The sequence below is a fragment of the Hyla sarda genome, chromosome 5, assembly GCF_029499605.1.
Source record: "Hyla sarda isolate aHylSar1 chromosome 5, aHylSar1.hap1, whole genome shotgun sequence".
In the NCBI taxonomy this organism is placed as follows: Eukaryota; Metazoa; Chordata; class Amphibia; order Anura; family Hylidae; genus Hyla; species Hyla sarda.
In genome coordinates, this window is record NC_079193.1 from 260,815,097 (window position 1) to 260,838,767 (window position 23,671).

At 42.3% G+C, this 23,671-nt stretch overlaps 1 protein-coding gene across 1 annotated transcript in view; it reads left to right on the top strand.

Annotated features, from left to right (window-relative positions):
- Positions 1-23,671, top strand: part of LAMA1 (laminin subunit alpha 1) — a 197,171-nt gene that overhangs the window by 134,151 nt on the left and 39,349 nt on the right. Inside the window, exons 36-45 of the mRNA XM_056521606.1 lie at positions 1,395-1,557; positions 4,469-4,679; positions 4,766-4,882; positions 4,997-5,160; positions 12,924-13,062; positions 15,528-15,630; positions 16,889-17,005; positions 20,847-21,029; positions 22,078-22,232; positions 23,309-23,452. Coding sequence (XP_056377581.1) covers positions 1,395-1,557; positions 4,469-4,679; positions 4,766-4,882; positions 4,997-5,160; positions 12,924-13,062; positions 15,528-15,630; positions 16,889-17,005; positions 20,847-21,029; positions 22,078-22,232; positions 23,309-23,452 — 1,496 coding nt within the window. The remainder of the gene's footprint in view (positions 1-1,394; positions 1,558-4,468; positions 4,680-4,765; positions 4,883-4,996; positions 5,161-12,923; positions 13,063-15,527; positions 15,631-16,888; positions 17,006-20,846; positions 21,030-22,077; positions 22,233-23,308; positions 23,453-23,671) is intronic.

Genomic DNA, 23,671 nt, shown 5'->3' on the forward strand with positions numbered 1-23,671 from the left:
ATTTTGTCACACTCCTGAAAAAAATCATAACTACATGCAGAAAAATTTATACGTTTAAAATTGTCATCTTCTGACCCCTGTAACATTTTTATTTTTCCATGTACGGGCCGGTATGAGGGTCATTTTTTTGCACCGTGTACTGACGTTTTTATTGGTACCATCTTTGTGTTGATCGGACTTTTTGATCGCTTTTTATTCATTTTTTTATTATATAAAAAGGGACCAAAAATGCACTATTTTGGACTTTGCCATTGACCGTGCGGTTTAATATGATAATCATGATATCATTTTATAGTTCGGACATTTCTGCATACCACATATGTTAATTTTTATTTTTATTTACACAGTTTTTCTTTTTATGGGAAAAGGGGGGGTGATTCAAACTTTTATTAGGGAAGGGGTTAAATGAACTTTGTTAACTTTTTTTTTTCACTTTTCTTTTGCAGTGCTATAGCTCCCATAGGGACCTGTAACACTGCACACACTGATCTCCTATGCTGATCCCTGCAAAGCCATAGCTTTGCAGGGATCGGTCAGATAGGGGCTTGATTGCTCAAGCCTGTAGCTCAGGCTTGGAGCAATCAATCGACGATCGGACGCCACTGAGTCAGGTAAGTAGACCTCCGCCTGCGTCCCAGCTGATCAGAACATCGCAATTTTATCGCGATGTCCCGATCAGCCCGACTGAGCTGCCGGGAAGCGTTTACTTTCGTTTTCAGATGCGGCAGTCAACTTTGATCGCCGCGTCTGAAGGGTTAACAGTGAGCGGCACAACGATCGTTGCCTGCACGCTGTTAGCCCAGGGTCCCGGCTATCGTTGGCAGCCGGAACCGATCCGGTATGATGCAGGGTCACGGCGTGACCCCATTTTTCACACACAGGTACGCGCTGAGGTTAATATTGGGGTGTAAATAAATATAATAATAATAAACTTTCAGCACACCACTTTGGATCAATTATAAGTGTTTTATTAAAGGCGTACTTCAGATGAATTTTTTTTTTTTTTTTTTAAATCTACTGGTGCCAGAAAGTTATACATATTTGTAAATTTCTTCTATTCATGCATCTTATTCTTTCCGGTACTTATCAGCTGTTGTATACTACAGAGGAAGTTGTGTAGTTCTTTCCATTCTGACCACAGTGCTCTCTGCTGACACCTCTGTCCATGTCAGGAACTATCCGGAGCAGGAGAGGATTGCTATGGGAATTTGCTCCTTATCTGGACAGAGGACAGAGGTGTCAGCAGGCTCATTAATTCATAGTTCTCTGGGACAGAAACCTTGACATTAGTGCATTAATTTATAAATAGTGAACAGGTTGGGGATAATGCACCATACAGTAATTTTAATGTTGTAAAGAATTAAAACAATACTTTTTTTTTTTTTTTTTTTAAGTACTTATAGAAGTAGCGGAAAGTTTGAATGAGACAATAGGCAGTGATATCCAGCTGTCTGACAGTGCACTGCGTGACTATCAGGATGATGTTTCTTCCAAGCTTGAATCAATGAGCAGAAATGACTTCAATGACCAGTACCAAACTGCTACTCAAAACCTTAGGTAAGTATTGTATATCCGCTAATTTATCAAACAAAGCAAACTCAATCAGGTCAGAACAGTGTTTCTCCAATTGTTGTAAAACTATAACTTCCAGCATGCCCGGACAGCCTTTGGCTATCACATAAACTTCTACCTCTTCTGAAGGAGATCTGGGGCTGGGGGACCAAGCACTTTATGTAGGTCAAAGTCCATAAATAGCACTTTTCAATGTTTTCTGATGATGGACTTGAGTTCCTGGGTCCCACCTTCAAAGGTAGCTAAAATCCTCGTAAAACTCTCTGTCTCCTTCTTATGCTTAGGGACAAGTAGGTCAGTTCTGTCCTTATACGTTGTCTGCCTTATGTAAAACCCAGTAAGGGTAACCCCAGCTCTTCCCAATTTTCCTAAGATCTGCTGGTTGTCTGGTCAATTCCATTGGTGAGAAGCAGTTCCTTTTCATCCTTAAAGGGGTACTCCCATGGAAAACTTTTTTTTTTTTTTTAATCAACTGGTGCCAGAAAGTTAAACAGATTTGTAAATCAGTACTTTTTAGGGGCTGTATACTAAAGAGAAATACAAAAAATAAATGCATTTCCTGTGATGTCCTGACCACAGTGTTCTCTGCTGACCTCTGCTGTCCATTTTAGGAACTGTCCAGAGCAGCATATGTTTGCTATGGGGATTTTCCTAAAATGGACAGCAGAGGTGAGCAGAGAGCACTGTGGTCATGATGACATCACAGGAAATGCATTTCTTTGTTGGATTTCTCTTTAGTATACAGCCCCTAAAAAGTACTGGAAGGATTAAGATTTTTTAATAGAAGTGATTTACAAATCTGTTTAACTTTCTGGCACCAGTTGATTTAAAAAAAAAGGTTTCCACGGGAGTACCCCTTTAAATGTTGAACTTTAGGGATATCCATTTTTAGTGGCTTAGGGTGGTGGCTGCACCAATCCAGCCGAGCGCTGCGCTCTGACACTGATGTGCCCCCGGATGTGACCTCACACTCTCAAGGAATAGTTTACTATTCCCATCTCTGTTTGGATTTATTTGTTTCCCTTCTAATGTCTTGGTGGAAGAACAATTTTTAAATGGGGCTTTTCAGGATCTTTGGCTGATGCCCTGTTTTCTGGATAGGCTATCTGTGTATGATTATAGAGGGACAGCCACAACCGCTTGAAAAGGGATAGTTGTTTTGATACTTCAACTCAGCCTTGTTAAGCTTGTTCACTTGAATGAACTGCATTACCAGGAACACTCACATATTTTTTTTTGTGTGTGCCCGGTACTGCAGTAACGGAGTGAACACCACTATCTTTATGTTCTATTGATCAGTGGGGTTGCCAACTTAATCATAAAGTAATGGATGTTCCATCAATTGAAAACATTGGAAAACATTTAAACAAGTTCTTCAGTGAAGTAAAGTTTTCTTTGCACCCAATCTCTTCCATTCAAACTTTATAAACAATTCCTTTTCCTTCTTCTACCTATCTGGGTGGTTTCTTCATGGGGGCTCCCTTGAGGTCTCTGGGTGGCCAATACACACTTGACCCAGGGGCAATGTGTTTCTCTGCCCAGGGTATTAACTTTGGCTCCCACACTCAGCAGTTTCCATGCTAGACATATATACCCTCTCGGTGTCAAACTTACAGGGCCTTACTGTGCACAATAATGATCTTTCTTGACCAATAGGTCCTGGCTCTCCCCATACCTACCAACAATTGGAGCAACAATTCAGTACAACAATACCTAAAGTCATGCCAGTGTAGCACTCTTTGTGCTATGGCCCCATAGACTTTCCCTTCCCTGACCTTCTATCCCTGCACGCTGGCACCCAGAAAGCCTAATTCCTGGTGCCAGCTACTTTTGACAGGTTGCGGTGTCAGTGCTGAGTGCACCACCAGCCCATCAAAAGCCACTAAGCAGATGGACAGTAAATTCCATACCACACAAGAACAATAATACACATTTTTCATAAGGTACTGTACAAACACACATCAGGCTGGGTTTTCACACAGTTTTTTTTTTTGCAATTATTTGGAAAACTGCCACTGCAGAAGTCAGAAATGGATCCAGTAGGAAGGAGAAGTATAAGTCCTTACTTTATGTTTCCCATTTCTTTTGAATATACTTCTGACTTTGGCTCAAAAACTGCAGCTTCTGTTTTCCAAATAATGCCAGAAAAAAAAACCTGTGTGGAAACCTAGCCTTAAAGTGTAGGCGATTTTGGCCCCTTACATGTTCATGCTTATGCCAACTCAAGCTTTAGGGGTCACCCCAAGAGGCTAACCCTAAACTAGAAATCCCCCTTAAAACTATAATCTTTGTAGAGATCACTTAAAATGTAATATAATTCCCAGGTGTAATACTTTCTTTAAAAACACAGCCTGTGTTCAGAACATCAATCAGCACCTCCCTATTCTATTGTGTAGTTGTGGAAAATGTTCTAATCCACAACATGAAGAGTTGCTGTATGTCTAGTACACTGACACCTATGGCTGCTGGTTAAAACTATTCACTTTGTAGCCCCTCGCATCCATGCACATCCACAACTACACAATAGAATAGGGAGGTGCTGATTGATGTTCCGAACACAGGCTGTGTTTTTAAAGAAAGTATTACACCGGGGAATTATATTACATTTCAAATAATCACACTAAATATTATAGTTTTAAGGGGGGATATCTAGTTTAGGGCTATCCCCTTGGGGGGGGGGGGGGGCGGGGGGTGACCCCTAAAGGTTGTTGAATGCATTTTTGCCCTGAAATTCTTTGGGATATTTGCTGGATGGATATGTCAACTCAAAAACACAGAGATGTCCGGTGTAAGTATCCAAAGACGGCAAAAAGTTGATCAAGTTCTTTTTTTATGCTGGACTTGAGTTTATTTTGAATAAAGAGTTATTTTCCTTGTGTTATTTTACCTCCTACAGAGATTATGCAGATGTATTGTTCAGAGTTCAAAATGAGTATGAGAGGCCACATAAAGACTTGCTGAAGTTGAAGAAAACTATTGAAAACACATTAGAACAACACAACAATAAGTTACTCGCAGCTAAACATTTCATCCAAGAATCTGCTTCAAACACCAACCATACCAAGAATCTTCTGATTCCCATCCAAAACAATCTCAATGATTTTAATGTAAGTTTGTTGTCTTTCTCTTTTATCTGTAACCATGTTAGACATCATTTCAGAATATAAGTAATAACTGCAATGTCCATCCACAGGTTAAAAAGCTTACTCTCCAGGAAAACCAGAATCGTTCAGTGATGTTGATTGAAGAAGGTCTCGGCCTGGTCGATGAGGCAGTTCTTCTTGCAGAAGATACCATAAATGCAACTTCAGTATGTGTCACATTATAATCTGTTAAAGTTGTATTGGTGTCAATATAAGACCATGTTATAGATGTATTTCTGTTTGTATTGATGCATCCCATTATATGTCTGTGTTTTCTCCAGGTTTTCGAGATGCACCAGGAAGAGTTAATCATGTGGAATACCAAGCTGAGACACCATGTGGATGAACTTGTGATGCAGATGTCCAAGAGAGATGCCCTTGATTTGGTTTATAGAGCTGAAGATCATGCAGCTGGTTTAAAGAGCCTTGGCGATGCTCTAAACAGGTATATATTGCACTGTATATAATAAGATTAGGTCCAACATAAGCATAAACTGTCCAACATACATGTCAGTGGAGTCATGTCACTACATACTAGTCTAAAAAACAGGGTGCCTGAGATGAGGCATCATTGCACCTCATAATGGGCAACACAGGGGAGTCAAGAGTCTTTGAATGTCTTTGATCATATCTACTATAAACTTAAAGGGGTACTCCAGGGAAGTATACATATAAAAAAGCTCCAAAGTCACCAAACTACCTGGATATGTTCCCTGTTAATGATCCTTCCTGATATGCCTGACTCCTTTGGCCCATGTGGTCTTCTCTGGCCGCTTGATATTCTTTGCCACCCTTCCCTCCCCTTGCCTCATATATACTACATTTCCTAGGAATCATTACAGCTCTGCTCTGCCATCCAGCTCACTCCTGCTCTAAGCAGCAGAAAGAACTTCAGTGTCTGATTGGCCAAGGCTACACACCCCTCTCATAAACAGGTTTATGGGAGGGAAAGGATGTGCTATTGGTTTAGTTCGTTCGAGTACCACATTAAGTTACAATGTGCTACAGCTAGTATGTCCACTGTGAAAAAAGAAAAATGCTGAATCACATTTAGCATATATTGCAGATGTAAATATTTGTACATCACTGCAGAATATGTTGGTGTTATATAAGCATATGCAAATAAATAACATAAGTAAAAATAGACATAGGAAGGTTTGTGAAATAACAGATAATGTTCATGGAGATGTGGACATCTGAAAAGATATATAGAAAAGTCATGTTAAGGATCCTAATGAAAACAAATAAGGGAAAGCGATATCTGGACGGAGAAGTTATGAGATCAGGCGCAGTTGTGATCTTATAATCATGTTTAGGAAAAAGTAAAAAGATTAACATGAATAATGAAAATAGAAATGCTATTGTTAGAAATGTTAGAAAATGTTGAAATGCTATGCTCAGTATAAAACAGGAGCTATCTCAAATTAGGTTTAGTGACTTATTGCATGTCTTTCTAATATCTTTGCATCATGCAAAGTAAAATTGTCATAACCTGACTTACAATAACTTTGGGGGGGGGGGTGTCAACACAGTGTGTAATTTACTAACATGGGGGGCGTGACTAGCTATGCTGGTGTGAGGACGTGTGTGGCTCGACATCTGGTCCTGCACCCCTGAATATATAGAGAGCTCTGAGGACTTTTATGGGGAACAATTGGAAAAAGCTGCGGAAAGGGGCCAAGACCCGTCCATCTTCCCCCCAATGTGATCTCACTGGCTATTTCACCCATTCCCAGCCGCACCGCAGCTCATCTCTGCCGCCGGGCAAAATGGCGGACTCCTCCTCTCGTGTGCCTGCTCCTGCAGTGCAGTCTGCAGGCGGACCGCACTCTTCCTTCGGACCTAACCTGCCTCCTGACCAAGCTCCTGGCTGTCTGCTGCTCACCTCCGGGCTCCTGCCGCTGCTGCCTCTGCTGTGCCGGAGCTCCCGGCCTGCTCTCCTATGCGGTCCCCATCGGAGGCCCCCAGAGCTGTCCACGCTGTGCCTGCAAGATGCGCGGCGCAGGCCTCGGCCCTCTGCTCCACTACAGCGAGACTCCACATGCCTCCGATCCTCAGTGACTCTCAGGTGAGTCAGCGACCTCCTGCTGGCGGTAATATTCCCCCATCCCTGGGGAACCCTGCTCTCACAATAAATGCAGACCCTGCATCTCCTCCTGCTTCAGCCCCTCCATCCCACGGGGTCACCCCCTGGCTTCTTCCCTCACAGTGCACTCCTGCTGTTCAATCCCCTGCTGCCACTACAGAGGGATCTCTTGTGGGCCCCCCACAGGCACCTTCAGATTGGCCCTCACTGAAAGGCCAGTGTCCCTCACCATTGATGGCCTTTTATGCGGTGCCCTCGCCAGGTTCAGCGCCCCAGCTTGTCCTGGCACCCCCCTTCCCGCAATGGTCCTCTGGCTCCTCCTGGGACCCCCCAATCCAAGTTCCCACCTCTCCTCCCCATGGAAGAAGCCTGATGCCACACCCTGCAATATTTTTGACCAAGGAGGGCCTTGAAATGGATGTCCCTATGCCAGGGGACCCTCCGCTGAGTTTGAGGGGCACGCCGCCTGTTTTCCGCACCCCTCCACCTGACCCCTCTCCACCGCCCCCTCCCTGAGGGAAGCCTCCATTGATGTTCCTCCTCCTGTTGCTGAGACAGACCGCCCGATTAAACTGGCTGACCTACTGTCTTTAATTGCTTCATTACCTACGAGAGAGGACTTTTCATTTATGGCTAAACAAGTGGTGACGGAGTGCAAACAAGAATTTGCAGTCGTTTAGATTATATTTTGGCAACATTCTGTGGTGTGATCACGCCCCGGTCTTCTGCTCTCTCCATCATCAATCCCTGACTCGGTTTGTCTGGTCGTGGAGACTGAACGAATCCCTGCTTTTGGACCCGCTCTGCCTGGCTGACTTGATCACGACTGTTTCCTCTTTTTTTTGGACGATCATAGTTCTGACCCCATGGTCCCTTACTATCAATGGGAGGCACTTAAATGTGTTCTCAGGGGCGTACTCATTAAACATGGCTCACGACTAAAAAGTTGTAAAGCCAGGGCCCTTCGTAATGCTCTTCTCCTGGTTTCCTTGCTGGAACTGTCCCATAAGCGCTCACTCTCCCAATCAGTTCTTCGGGAACTGCAACTTGCCAGGCTTGAGGTTAAACATCTGTTAGAAGAGTCTTGGGGATGTTGGCTCCAGATAGGTCGGAGTCGGTTCTACTAATATGGGAACAAAAGTGGTCGTATGCTGGCCAGGGCATTGCGTACCAGATTAGCTCAGGCTCATATCCCCTGCATTCGCACCCACACTGGCTCTGTGGTACACTCGACCCTGGACATCACTTCTAAGTTTCATACTTTTTTTCTGAACTGTACAACCTACCTCCTCCTACTACCTTTCTCGCCCCTGCCCTCACAATTCCCTCCTCTCTCCCCAGACACTATGGAGGTGCTAGAAGCTCTTTTCTCCCTGGAGGAACCAGCCCTGGTTGTCAAGGACCTCCCGGGCGGAAAGAGCCCTTGCGCTGATGGGTATACTGCCAAATTCTACAAAACACTCCTAGACTCCTTCTCCCCCCTTATGCTTCAGGCTTTTAATTCTATCTCTCCCTCTACTCCCATTCCTACTTCTTCCATGATGGCCCACATAGTGGTAATTCCCAAACCCGGCAAAGACCCAGCTATCGCCCCATCTCCCTATTAAACGTAGCCCTAAAGATCTATTCTAAACTGTTAGCGGTCCACCTCAACTCTTTTCTCCCCTCCCTGATTCATCTCGGCCAAGTGGGCTTTGTGCCGGGGAGGGAGGCCAGGGACAATACCATCAAAACTGTTGACCTAATTTATTATGCTCAATCTATCAACCTGCCCCGGATGGTACTCTCTCTTGATGCTGAAAAGGCTTTTGATCGTGTCTCCTGGTCCTCCCTGGCACAAAGCTTACAACACGTCGGGCTTGGCCCCAACTTTGTTGCTAAGGTCATGGCCCTCTGCTGTTCCCCAGCAGCCCACCGAAAAATGAATGGCTCCTTTTCAGATCCCTCCTCCATCCGCAATGGCTCCTTTCCCCTCTTCTGTACATCCTGGTGATGGAACATCTTTTAGCCGGAATTAGAGCTGACCCCAATATTCATGGGGTGACCGTTGGTGACAGTGAATATAAATGCTCTGCTTTTACTGATGATCTCTTTTATCTCATGGACCCCGTTGTGTCATTGCCCAATCTCATGGCATGCCTCCAGGAGTTTGGTGAGTGGTCTAACTTTAAATCTAACTTCTAAAAATCGGAAGCGCTTAATGTCTCCTTGCCAGGACGTACAGTAGACTCTGTCCGCACAGCCTTTCCTTTTACTTGGGCCCCCCGAGGCATTACTGACTTAGGGACTAGGATGCCGTCTGACCTCTCTCAATTGTTCTCCCTTAACTTTTCTCCCTACTGGCACAGTTTCTTGTGGACTTGACCACCTGGAACAAGAGGGAGTTCTCTTGGTTTGGTCGGATGAGCATTCTAAAAATGAACCTCTTACCCCGCCTGTTATATTTTCTACAAACTATTCCTATTCACCTCCCCACTTCCTTTTGGCGTCTCATACATCAATGTTTTGGGTTGTTTGTCTTGTCATTGACACGTCCCCGCTTGAATCGTCTTCTCCTCTCCAGGTCTAAATTATCTGGGGGAGCAGGCTTGCCTGACTGTCGCTTGTACTTCTTAGCTTGTGTACATGCTTGTGTCATTGACTGGTCGCACAACTCCAATTCCAAGCTGTGGGTCCGCCTATCCAAAAATGTTTGTCCTAAAGCCCTGGCCACCCTGCCTTGGACCTGGTCTCCAGCCCAGCTGACCTCCTACCCGACTTCTTATTCCACCCATCATACTCTCGCTTCCCTGCACTCCACTTGGGCGGGAGACTGCTTAAAGGGGTATTCCAGGCAAAACCTTATATCAACTGGCTCCGGAAAGTTAAACAGATTTGTAAATTACTTCTATTAAAAAATCTTAATCCTTCCAATAGTTATTAGCTTCTGAAGTTTTCTGTTTAACTGCTCAATAATGATGTCACGTCCCGGGACCTGTGCATGATGGGAGAATATCCCCATAGGAACTGCACAGCTCCCGGGACGTGAGTCATCAGAGAGCAGTTAGACAGAAAACAACAATTCAACTTCAGGAGCTAATAACTATTGGAAGGATTAAGATTTTTTAATAGAAGTAATTTACAAATCTGTTTAACTTTCCGGAGCCAGTTGATATATATAAAAAAAAAAGTCTTGGCCTGGAATACCCCTTTAATTGACCGCCAGGGTCCTCTTCTTCCAGTGACTGACCACCTGGGGCTTCCTCTGAGGGTGCCTTTCTTGGTGCCTCCCGGTCTCATTCCTTCCGCTTTTGCCACGATCTAGCTGTGCGCCAGCTTAACCCCTTAACGCATATGGACTGTAATGAACATCCATAAGCGTCTCCTGAGGTATGACGTCCGCTCAGCAGCATCATACCCGGTGGGTCCCGGTTGCTATAAGCAACCAGGACCTGTGGCTAATGCTGGATATCACCGATCGGGTGCCTTACCTGCTTCCTGCGCGTCCGTACAGCGATTGATTGCTCCAAGCCAGAAATCCAGGCTTGAGCAATCAACCGCCGATAACACTGATCCCTGCCATTGAATGCAATGGCAGGTATCAGTGTATTGAATCAATGTACTGCATGTTATAGTCCCCTATGTGGGCTATAACATTGCAAAAAAAAGTGGAAAAAAAAAAGTTAATAAAGATCATTTAATCCCTTCCCTAATAAAAGTTTGAATCACCCCCCTTTTCCCAATAAAAAAAAAAAAAAAATGTGTAAATAAAAATAAACACAATTGATATCACAGCATGCATTAATGTCCAAACAATAAAAATAAATTGTTAATTAAACCGCACGGTCAATGGCTTACACGTAAATAAATTCCAAAGTCCAAAATAGTGTATTTTTGGTCACTTTTTATGCCATAAAAAATGTTATAAAAAGAGATCAAAAAGTCAGATCAAAACAAAAATGATACCGATAAAAACTTCAGATCACGGTGCAAAAAATGAACCCTCATACCACCCCATACATGTAGAAGTAAAAAGTTATAGGGGTCAGAATAGGACAATTTTAAACGTATACATTTTCCTGCATGTAGTTATGAATTTTTTCAGAAGTAATGCAAAATCAAGCATATATAAGTAGGGTATCATTTTAACCGTATGGACCTACAGAATAAAGACAATGTGTCATTTTTACCAAAAAATGTACTGCGTAGAAACGGAAGCCCCCATATTTACAAAATGGCGTTTTTTCTTCCATTTTGTCGCACAATGATTTTTTTTCGTTTCGCCATAGATTTTTGGGGTAAAATGATTGATGTCATTACAAAGTAGAATTGGTGGCGCAAAAAATAAGCCATCATATGGATTTTTAGGTGCAAAATTGAAAGTGTTATTATTTTTAGAAGGTGATGAGGAAAAATGAAAATACAAAAACTGAAAAACCCTCCGTCCTTAAAGGGGTACTCCCGTGGAAAACTTTTTTTTTTAAATCAACTGGTGCCAGAAAGTTAAACAGATTTGTAAATCCCTTCTATTAAAAAATCTTAATCCTTCCAGTACTTTTTAGGGGCTGTATACTAAAGAGAAATCCAAAAAAGAAATGCATTTCCTCTGATGTCATGACCACAGTGCTCTCTGCTGACCTCTGCTGTCCATTTTAGGAACTGTCCAGAACAGGAGAAAATCCCCATAGCAAACATATGCTGCTCTTGACAGTTCCTAAAATGGACAGCAGAGGTCAGCAGAGAGCACTGTGGTCATGACATCACAGGAAATGCATTTTTTTTTTGGATTTCTCTTTAGTATACAGCCCCTAAAAAGTACTTAAGATTTTTTAATAGAAGGGATTTACAAATCTGTTTAACTTTGTGGCACCAGTTGATTTAAAAAAAAGTTTTCCACGGGAGTACCCCTTTAATTGGTTAAACCCCTGGAAACCCTACTGACTCATAAAGCTGTGATTGCCACTAAAGCACAGGAAACCTGCTACAAAATGATGTCCCTGTTGGTACCGAGTGCCAGCGACCCTTCATTGCTGGTATCCTTCAGTTTCTGAGGCTTGTTGGCGGTGTGGGGACGCAATGGGTAGCATGGCGCACATTTGGTGGGACTGCTCTGCACTTGCCCCATTCTGGCACACATTCCTACAGGTTATTTCGGAAGTGTCAGGTGTTCATGTCCCTCATACTCCGGTGGCGGCCTTGCTTTTCATGTTCCCTATGGTGCAAGCGAGTTACAAGAGGTCTTTGGCATGGCACCTCCTTCAGGCTGGGAAAACGGTCATCCCTCGGAGGTGGAAGTCTATGGACCTTCCCACCCTGCAGGAATGGTTTGCGGAGGTCCCTCACACTCTCCATATTGAGGAATTAATGACTGTCCTCCAGGCAGATGCCACTCGTATAGACACCACCTGGTCATAATTTTGTTCCTCCCATAGGTATAGGTCCCTGAGATAGCTCTCCTATGCTTGGGCAGCTGTGTTGTCCCTTTGCAGTCCTCCTCTTAACTCATTGGTGGCATATCTCCTGTCAGTTCCCTACTCTCTGTGTTGTGTATGTTTCCTTTTGTCCTATGTTCCTAACTTCCCCTGGTCTTTGTCCTTTGTGTTTTCTCTCTCTCCTTTATTTTGTCTGTCTTTGGTTGTCAACCGTACATGTGCTTGCGTTTTTTTCTTAGCTCTAAGTGTTGCCGAAGGGCCTCCTGCCTAGCTTGTCCCTTATCTGGCTCCCTTACCTGCAGCTCTGGACATCTTGATCTATCTGATATAATTGCCCTGTCGCCCTTCCTACTACTCTCTTTGCCATCCTTCTTCCTTCTCTACATACGCATTGTTTTTGTTATTTTGGTGATTATGTTTTTGTCCCTTTTGGCCTCCCCTGGCCACTGGGCCTTTACTTGTTTGCCTCTTTAATTGCACACCTTGTATGTATATGGTTTCTTTGTTTTTCAATAAACTCTTTTTTGAATTTGTCAAAATTTACTAACATATTTTATACCTGCATTTTCATCCGTAATCGGCTAAAATATGTCAACAATTTTTTTTTTTAGCATGTTATGTTGGTATATTATGTTTCTGATCCTTTTGGAATGTGTGTTACTATACTGAACAGCCTATGTCTCCTATTTATGCAAAATCTCCATGTTTAAGTTCTCTTTCAGATGTGAGGAATAATTCATTGAATGCCACAAATGCTGTACAAGCTCACTCGGGTATTAAAAGTATGATTGAACAGGCTGAGGCAGTGGCGGAGCAAGCTAATGCCACAGTCACCGAGGCTCTGTCTGTGGTGAGTACCATGTTAGATTCATGATGTGAAATCATCCTCATGGGTTTTCTTCGAGAGAAATAAAAAACTACTCAAATTGTTTTGGGTACCTTAAAAAAAATAAAAAATAATGCATACTCACCTGCCCCATGCCCCATCGCAGGAACTCTGACCCCTTTTAGATATAATTTTTTTCACTCGTGAGGAATCCCCTTCAAAGTTCTGTTCACACTGTTCTCACCGTAACCATGTGCTGCTCAATATCCACACACATCCATCGTATCATAGCTGAAATGGCACAAGAGCACATACTTACTAAAATATAATCCATCACTTAGGGCAGAGCTTGGCAAATTTGTTAGGAGCCAGGATGCCTACTACGCATAGTGATGATATGTTACATCATATGATCAGTTATTATTGTCCCCTCATCTTGCCATGTGTCTCAGTCATTACTGTCCCCTCATCTTGCCTTGTGTCTCAGTCATTATTGTCCCCGCATCTTGCCTTGTGTCTCAGTCATTACTGTCCCCTCATCTTGCCTTGTGTCTCAGTCATTACTGTCCCCTCATCTTGCCTTGTGTCTCAGTCATTACTGTTCCATCATCGTTCCCTGTGTGTTAGTTCTTACTGTCCCCTCATCTCCCCTGCCTCCATTCCCACGTTGATCCCCTGTTTTTCCTCTAGTGTTCAGTATGAGATGTCCTTGGCACTGATAGAGCATCACTGCCAAGGCTGCTGATTGGATGCGGCGGTCACCTGATGTCCGCTGCTTCTGTAACACTGGAGTGCCAACCACAAGCAGAACTGGGGATCAGTGCAGGAACCTGGTGCCCTGCCTAGTGAACCAATAAAAGTGGCAGATAGACTGACATAGAAAAGTATATGCAAGTCAGTTAACATATAGATACTGTATATATAACCTAAAAAAATAACAGTACTTCCTGTAATAACAGTAATTGATTATTTTGACCAATATTTGGTTTATAGTGCAGATCGAAGAAATAGGAAAATGCTGCTCATGCATTTATTTTCATCTGAATTTATGTATGGTATGCCCATGGGTAAGAAATATGAATTATTATAATGTTACAAAATATAGAAAACATACATTTTTCTCGTGTCTTCATATATGATTAATTTAGAAGTCATTAAAGCTGTGTTTTAGATAAGTGTTTGTTTCCATTCTCTTCTTTCAGTTTTAGTCAGCAGGAAGGTAATTTGTCTTTTATAGAGAGAACAACGACCTAAATATACTGCGCTCTTCTGTTCATAATTTCATTTTCCATGAAAAGAACCTTTTCTAAGCCTTACTTCTATTCAAATGTTTGATCCATGGAACATATCCAAAAATGAAGCTATCATTTCATAGTGCAGAAATGTTTGTGAAATTCAACACTCAGAATTGTTGAAACATGCAAGACTGTATAATATTCCAGCAGGGGCATATTTTTTTAGGGTAGGACATAACATCAATTGAAGGTGTAATGACAAAAGAAAAATACAAAATTGTAGTTTTTCAACATCTGGAGGTCCGCAGGTTGAAGACCACTGGTATAGGAGGTTATACTCATGTGTCCCCGCCGCTCCGGACCCGTCACCGCTCGTCACCACTGCCCTGGATGTCACCCTCCATCGCTGTCGTCGCATCCCCGTGGTGTCCCGGTCGCTCCGGAACGTCTCTGCTGCCCGGTAACCTCGCTCTCCGTCGCCGCCATCACGTTGCTACGCACGCCGCTCCTATTGGATGACGGGACGGCGTGCGCGACGACGTGATGACGACGAAGGAGAGCACCGGCCATGCAGGGGATCCCGGCACGGAGCAGTCATTCACAGATCAGACACCGAGGAGGCAGGTAAGGTCCCTCCCGGTGTCCTGTAAGCTGTTCAGGATGCTGCGATTTCACCGCGGCGGTCCCGAAGAGCCCGACTGAGCAGCCAGGTTAGTGTCACTTTCGCTTCAGACGCGGCGGTCAGCTTTGATCGCCGCGTCTAAAGGGTTAATACAGGGCATCACTGTGATTGGGGATGTCCTGTATTAGCCGCGGGTCCTAGCCGTTGATGGCCGCAGGGACTGCCGCGATAGGACAGGGTTTTAATGTGTATTTGCCATATAAGACGCACCAATTTTTCCCCCCCAGTTTTGGCGAAGAAAAAGTGCGTCTTATACAGCAAAAAATGCGATATGTTTTTATCTACACAAATTGGAGGAGATTTATGAAAACCTGTCCAGAGGAAAAGTTGCTGAGTTGCCCATAGCAACCAATCAGATCGCTTCATACATTTTTCAGAGGCCTTTTCAAAAATGAAAGAAGCGATCTGATGGGAAACTCAGTAACTTTTCCTCTGGACAGGTTTTCATAAATCTCCCCCATTGTGCCCAGATTCTTGTGCATTTTCAATAGTAAATCTGGTCTAATATCTTTTTTGGGGGTTACCATGCAATACTAAGTCATGATTAAGGAGGACACTTTTCTTTTCCCAAGGTATCTGGACCAGAGGGATCTTTAGGCTCTGAATCTAATTATTCCATAAAGTTTAGTTCCAAACTTCTAGACCAGTCCAAAAATTTAAGTCGAAGCACAGAAGGTATGTTATATATTATTGTGTTCCAATTAAAAACGTCTTACTGTTTTTACAATTTCTACATCTAGTAACAAGCGTGTGCTGTTCTGAGTTTTCTAAACCAAACAAGCCTGTTGAGTTTTTTTAGGCTTTTGTGTGGTTTGCTGCATAATTTGTTTTTGTTTTTAGCCAAAAAAGTGGATTCTAAAAAGTGAGGGCATTTAAAGAAAAACTTCAAAGGGGTTATTTATTAACATGTGCAACTTTAGTCTTTTTTCACCTGCATAAATTCAGACTAATATTACGTGTCACTTGGAGCTAATGTGGAGTGCACATGTCTGTCAGTTAGGCGTGGCAGCCTGTGCCTGGTCCCGGCTGGACTGGCCATTACATAAAACAGTGTGACTTCAAAAGTCACATGTCGTAAATCAGTGCCTAAACTGTGCGCCTGGGAAACCACACCCACAAAACTGGATATGCCAGCGCAGAAAGCCGTATATGCCAAAGAAAGTTGCCTACAACCAGTCACTAGTTTCCCATTAGTGTCCTACTAGCTTCCAAAACCACAGGCAGAAGAAAAAATCTAAACACCCAGATTTCTGGTCACATCACAAAACATTTATTAATAAATAAAAAGTAATCAAAAAGCTAAAAAGAACTAAACAAAAGTGGTACCGTTAAAAACGACAGATTATGGTGCAAGAAATAAACTCTAACACAGCTTTTTCAGTGCAAAAAGAAAAAGTTATAGGGGTTAGAACACTCAATGAACAGATTTTTTTTTTTTCCAATTTTCTATTTTTTTTAACCATAAAATATAACATAAATTATTTAAGTTCGGTATCGTTGGAATCGTACCGATCCATAGAATAAAGTTATCATGACAGTTTTACTGTATTAAGAACACCCAAAAAAATTATTACTTCACAAGATTGTGCAATTCCATATTTTTTTCAATTTTGCCCTACATATAGTTTATTTCTGACCTCATAGTACATTTTATGATAAAATAAAGTATGCCAATAAAAAGTACAAGTTGTCTAAAAAAAAATAAGCCCCAATACAACTTTGTCAGTGGAAAAAAAAAAGTTTTAGAAGGTTAGGAGAAAACGTAAGCCACAAATCAAATTTCAAGGGGTCGTGAAGGAGTTAAGTTTTGATTTTTGCAATGCTTTACATCTAAATGATAATTTAGCTATTGAGCCGCTTTCTTTGTTTAGTGCTTTTTATTTTCTTTGGAGGGAAGATTATAGTGGCAGGAATCATGTGTTTTCTCTTGCAGGCCTCGTGTCTCGCTTTAAAGGCTTGAAGACAAAAGTAGATAATATACAAAAGCGTACGCATGCATTTACCGGACAGATAAGCGAGCAGCTGCGAACTCTGAGATCTCTACCAAATGGTGAGGAACATAAAATTCATCCTTTTACTTGTAGCGCTGTGAATAAATAGTAATAGGAAGGCAAGTCTCCGTGGACTGTAGACAGAGAACATAGCTCTATTTATAGCATGAAATGGACTTTTATCCAGGAGAGCTGTGTAGTGAGTGATGCAGGATCACTAGGATATTTTCCTCTTGTAAAACCTCCAAACAAGGTGCAGAAAGGGACTAAAACCATTTCAAATAAAAAAAATATACTCAACTGTCTAGTTATCTTAGAGAAAATTGTGCAAGTTTTACACATGTACAATATTTTTAAATGAATTGCGAACAAAATATCACTTTGTCTACACCATGTTCACTACAAAAGGGCTTGAATGTGCCAAATGTGCCATAAAATTGGCTCAAATCTTTAGCTTTAAACGGGCCCTGTCAGATTAAAAATCTTTTTATATGTTGTACATCTTGGCAAAACAATAGCCTTTCTAATATACTTCATGAGAAAATGTTATTTCCTTTTTATAGAAGTCATGCTTATAAAATCATGGCTTTGTCCAAGCTGAAGCACAGGCATGGACAAAGTCAAGTAAGTGAGGGTGGGCTAGCACTCCTCTGTGCTCTGTCCTGTCTGATAGGATTCATCTGTGCTCTCTCCTGTCTGATAGCACTCCTCTGTGCTCTCTCCTGTCTGATAGTACTCCTCTGTGCTCTCTCCTGTCTGATAGTACTTCTCTGTGCTCTCTCCTGTCTGATAGTACTTCTCTGTGCTCTCTCCTGTCTGATAGTACTTCTCTGTGCTCTCTCCTGTCTGATAGTACTCCTCTGTGCTCTCTCCTGTCTGATAGTACTTCTCTGTGCTCTCTCCTGTCTGATAGTACTTCTCTGTTCTCTCTCCTGTCTGATAGTACTCCTCAGTGTTCTTTCCTGTCTGGCAGTACTCCTCTGTGCTCTCTCCTGTCTAATAGCACTCCTCTGTGCTCTCTCCTGTCTGATAGGTCTCCTCTGTTCTCTCTCCTGTCTGATAGTACACTTTTGTGCTCTCTCCTGTCTGATAGTACTCCTCCGTTCTCTCTCCTGTCTGATATGACTCCTCTGTGCTCTCTCCTGTCTGATAGCACTCCTCTGTGCTCTCTTCTGTCTGATAGGACTCCTATGTGCTCCCTTCTGTCTGATAGGACACCTCTGTTCTCTTTCCTGTCTTATAGTACTCTTCTGTGCTCTCTCCTGTCTGAGAGGACTCCTCTGTGCTCTCTCCTGTCTGAGAGTACTCCTCTGTGCTCTCTCCTGTCTGATAGTACTCCTCTGTGCTCTCTCCTGTCTGATAGTACTCCTCTGAGCTCTCTCCTGTCTTATAGGACAGGAGAGAGCACAGAGGAATGCTATCAGACAGGAGAGAGCACAGGGGAGTAGTATCAGACAGGAGAGAGCACAGAGGAATGCTATCAGACAGGAAAGAGCACAGAGGAATACTAGCAGACAGGAGAGAGCACAGAATAGTTCTATCAGACAGAAGAGAGCACAGTGGAGTCTTATCAGTCAGGAGAGAGCACAGAGGAGTCCTATCAGACAGGAGAGAGCACAGAGGAGTGCTATCAGACAGGAGAAAGCACACACAAGTTCTATCAGACAGGGGAGAGCACAAAGGAGTCCTATCAGACAGGAGAGAGCACAGAGGAGTGCTATCAGACAGGAGAAAGCACACAGGAGTTCTATCAGACAGGAGAGAGCACATAGGAGTACTGTCAGACAGGAGAGAGCACAGAGGGGTGCTATCAGACAGGAAAGAGCACAGAGGAGTGCTGTCAGACAGGAGAGAGCACAGAGGAGTGCTATCAGACAGGAGAGAGCACAGATGAGTACTATCAGACAGGAGAGAGCACAGAGGAGTCCTACATACAGGAGAGAGCACATAGGAGCACTGTCCAACAGGAGAGAGCACAGAGGAGTACTAGCAGACAGGTGAGAGCACAGAGGAGTACTATCAGACAGGAGAGAGCACAGAGGAGTCCTGTCAGACAGGAGAGAGTACAGAGGAGTACTCTAAGACAGGAGAGAGCACAGATGAGTACTATCAGACAGGAGAGAGCACAGAGGAGTGTATCAGACAGGAGAGAGCACAGAGTAGTCATATCACAAAGGAGAGAGCACAGAGGAGTGCTATCAGACAGGAGAGAGCACAGAGGAATGCTATCAGACAGGAGAGAGCACAGAGGAGTCCTATCAGACAATAGAGAGCATAGAGGAGTGCTATCAGACAGGAGAGAGCACAGAGGAGTGCTATCAGACAGGAGAGAGCACAGAGGAGTGCTATCAGACAGGAGAGAGCATAGAGGAGTGCTATCAGACAGGAGAGAGCACAGAGGAGTGTTATCAGACAGGAGAGAGCACAGAGGAGTGCTATCAGACAGGAGAGAGCATAGAGGAGTGCTATCAGACAGGAGAGAGCACAGAGGAGTGCTATCATACAGGAGAGAGCATAGAGGAGTGCTATCAGACAGGAGAGAGCACAAAGGAGTGCTATCAGACAGGAGAGAGCACAGAGGAGTCCTATCAGACAGGAGAGAGCATAGAGGAGTGCTATCAGACAGGAGAGAGCACAGAGGAGTGTTATCAGACAGGAGAGAGCAGAGAGGAGTGCTATCAGACAGAAGAGAGCACAGAGGAGAGCTATCAGACAGGAGAGAGCATATAGGAATGCTATCAGACAGGAGAGAGTACAGAGGAGTGCTAGCCCACCCTCACTTACTGGACTTTATCCACGCCTGTGCTTCAGCTTGAACAAAGCCCTGATTTTATAAGCCATGATTTCTATAAAAAGGAAATACATTTTTTGATGAAGTATATTAGAAAGATTAATGTTTTGCCAAGATGTACAACATATAAAATGGTTTTTGTATCTGACATTGCCCATTTAACTATGCCACCTAATAAGTGGTGCAGATTTACTAGACAGGGTAGGATGCACCTGTTTATTAAACAGCCTGAGCCCCTGTTAAAAATCTGATGCAATATTAGTTTGCCTAGTCTAAGGTCCTCTTTACATGTGATCATTGTCTGGCACTGAAGAGAAACTGATTTTATAACTAATCACATTGATTCTGAATCTCAAGTTGGACACCAGATGGTGGAACATGCCGCAGAAGTGTCGGAGAGTCCAGCATGCACAATTATTGAACACCTGATGCTAAACAACTGATGCCACCTGATGTATGTGTGTCATCAGTTGTGGCGAGTTTTAGGCTGAGTTCACTGATCCAGATCTCAGACATATGTGAACTGAGCCTAAGTTTACCCTTTCTAAGAATTACATTTTAAATATCTCACTCTGTAAGCTTAGACTGGACAGTCCAAGAATGCACCAACAGTGCCAAATGCTGTTTGACAACCTGGTAAGTAAGAACATGAAATCATCAATCAAGTGTCCCAGGAATATGGCTAACAGATATTGTAATGCCATGTCAAGTGTCCCACTTCTAAAGGACTATTCTGGGACTCCCATTTAAAACTCATTGAAACCCTTTAAATATTACACAATGTAACCAGATTCTTTGGAACCTATGGAGACTGTTTGTCCTCCATTAGGAGATATCTTTGAATTTATGAATATGTTTGTATATTTAGTCAAGGACTGACCTATTTCTAATGCAGCAGGTACTGTATGCCATGACTAATGTTACCCCCTACCTCTGGATATAAAAAACTTTATTGCAGACAGATCTGCTTAACATGTTCTAGAAAAGCAAGGGACTTGCAAACGTGTGCATAGACGAAAAGCAGAGAAATGTAATATTCCTTAAATTATACATTTGGTGATACTAGAAAATTACTCTGTAAACATTCCTTTTTCTTCTTCATTCTTCAGACACAAGCGCTAAACTGCAGAATGCTAAGGACCTGGCTCTTTCTGCTAATGCCTCTGCAGCCGGCACCTTAAGCCATATCATGAACTTCCGCCAGAAGCTGACAAGTGCCACCTCCACGTTGTCAAGGGTTAATGACACATTGCAGAAAACAAATGAACTTCTTGTGCACTCTTCTAAAACTGGTAGGTAGACTGCCACACATACAAATGATGAGATGCTTAATGTTTTATATGATTTCGTAGAATCTCGACTTCAAAACGAAATGAACAGAATGGAAATGAAATAAAAGGAGAAGAGCATCATGTGCAGGGTCAGAACACAGTGCAATATGGCGGACGCTGAACATGGAATGTGCTTTCAATTCCAAAATAGGCTTTATAGAATTTCCTTGATGTTGTAAAATAACCAGTCCACCCCAATACATTATTTACCCCTTAAGAACTGTCCCCAAAGATGAAATATGTATTTTAATTTATTTTTTCATTGTCACAGCCATAACTCTTCTATTTTTCCACTAGTTTTTTTCAGCAAAATTACTTTTTCCATTATAACATAATTTTGGGTTGCACATACTTTATTGACTAAACTATTTTTAGAGGGCGTTAATTAAAAAGACAACAATTCCATCATTGTTTTTTTCCTGCTATTAAAAATAAAAATGTAACTTTGTTATATGGGGCAGTGTGAGTACACAGATACCAATTACAATAATGTTTTTTCTTTTTTAAGTTTTGGTATTTACACAATAAAACATTTTATGGTAAAAAAAAAAAAGTCATTTTTGTATTGCTGCATTTTGACACCCGTAAAATTGTTATTTTTCCATCCACATAGTCATGTAAGAGCCATTATGGGGTATATATAGTTTATGAGTGTTTTTGTGGGCTGTAGAAAGGAGCCCCTGCCTCTCCCAAATACCTTAATGGGAATTACATGTATAATATAGATCACAGTGCTACGCTTGGCTGTTTTTCCCACTTCCCAACCTCCTCAGGTGGCCAGGACTGGGCAGTCCTATTAATGGGATAAGGATACCCCTTTAACAGGACTTGTTAATAATCTTTCCTTTAGTCTCAAAGGCATAAAAAGTGATTTATTTGTATTGGGTGACAGTAATGTTTTTAACAATATTAAGTAAAAAAGGAATGCTTTGCATATTTTTCCTATATAAACAGTGACATTATACAGTAATTTCCTATTTATGCAATTATTTGTGTATTTTTTGTACAGCTGTAACAGCAGAAAGCCGAATAAAGGAGGTGGAGGCACAAGCTAATATTTTACTAGATAAACTAAAACCTCTAAAATTACTTGAAGAAAATCTGAGCCGGAATCTTTCAGAAATCAAAGAACTGATCAATCAGGCGAGGAAACAAGCTGCATCGGTGAGTGAGATTCACACCATTTATGTATATTCACACAGTACAAGCGGTCAAGCGCATTTATATCCCCATCCCAATATTATAGAATCCCCCATAAGTGCATTTAGCACGAGGTAGGAAAGAGCAGCACTTAAAGCAAAAGCACGGTAAGAAGAATAACCCTGCCATCAATTGCTTCTGCCTGGGAGGATTATTCTTTGTCTTGACATGAGCAGGAATCGGGTGTGAGCGATTTCTGAGAAACATCGACAATCTCAATGGAAATGACAAGGTCCAGCTTTTGACATGTCAATAAAATTGGCACAATACCGGCCCTAACTTATATGCTAATAGGGATCAATCTATCAATCAAACCACCGGGGACCAACTGAATTAAAGATCACTGTGATAGGGATGCCTGTCATTGTTTTATGCTGCCTGAGGTTTGGGCAGCATGAAACTAGTAACAGATTATGCTTCCTTGGAAAAGTAAGAGCATTGCACAAAAAACAGTGCAGATGCAGTGAATAAAGGTAATGGCAACAGAAAGCTGAAACGAACTACTGTTGTTGGACGCTAACAACTACTGCGTGAGCATTGCACCTACAAAGGCACAATACAGGATACTTAATACTGAGACTTTCACAATATTACCCCACTGCACCTCACTATCGATACAGGACAATTGTTCAATCCCACAGTCAGCCTTTTATTTAGTGCATTAAATTACTATCCAACATACCATGGACAAAAAGACCAGCCCAGCTGTTGAGCAACTGCTCTCTGCTGCTGTCTGGCAGTGCTCACACACTAGTGAGATGAGGTTCAGGACTCCACCACACACACCAGAACTGGAGTATGGGAGTGACTTTATCTCCAGAACCTTCAGTCACTCCCATAACCTGGACCCAAACTCCAGTCACATGTCACTGAGGTAAGAAGTCTCAGTGATACATACCTCCCATATACGGTACCTGCTGCCTGCTCACAATTGTTAGTGTTTAATAAGTAAATAGTATATGTCATTTTAATATATTAACAAATAGAGGAAATAAATGCTTTATCAGCTTCTAACATGGATTTATGGTTTGTGTTTTCAGATTAAAGTAGCTGTTTCAGCAGACAGAGATTGTGTCCGCTCTTACCATCCTGAAATCCGCTCTACAAACTTCAATACTCTCACACTGAATGTCAAAACCAATGAACCAGATAATCTCCTCTTTTACTTGGGCAGTAACACTAAGGTCAGTCTATTAAAAAATATCTTTGCTCAAAAATATGTTTTATGACTCAGTTATTCTTATCCAAGCGAGGTGGAAGGCAAAGCCTTCTCATCCTTTCTGGGCATGCAACAAGATATACAACGTTTTCATTGAAGTAAAGTGTCCCTCTAAACATGCAAAGGAGATATGAATTTTAAGAGCATAGAAAGTATATTATATTTTATTTAAAGGGATACTTCA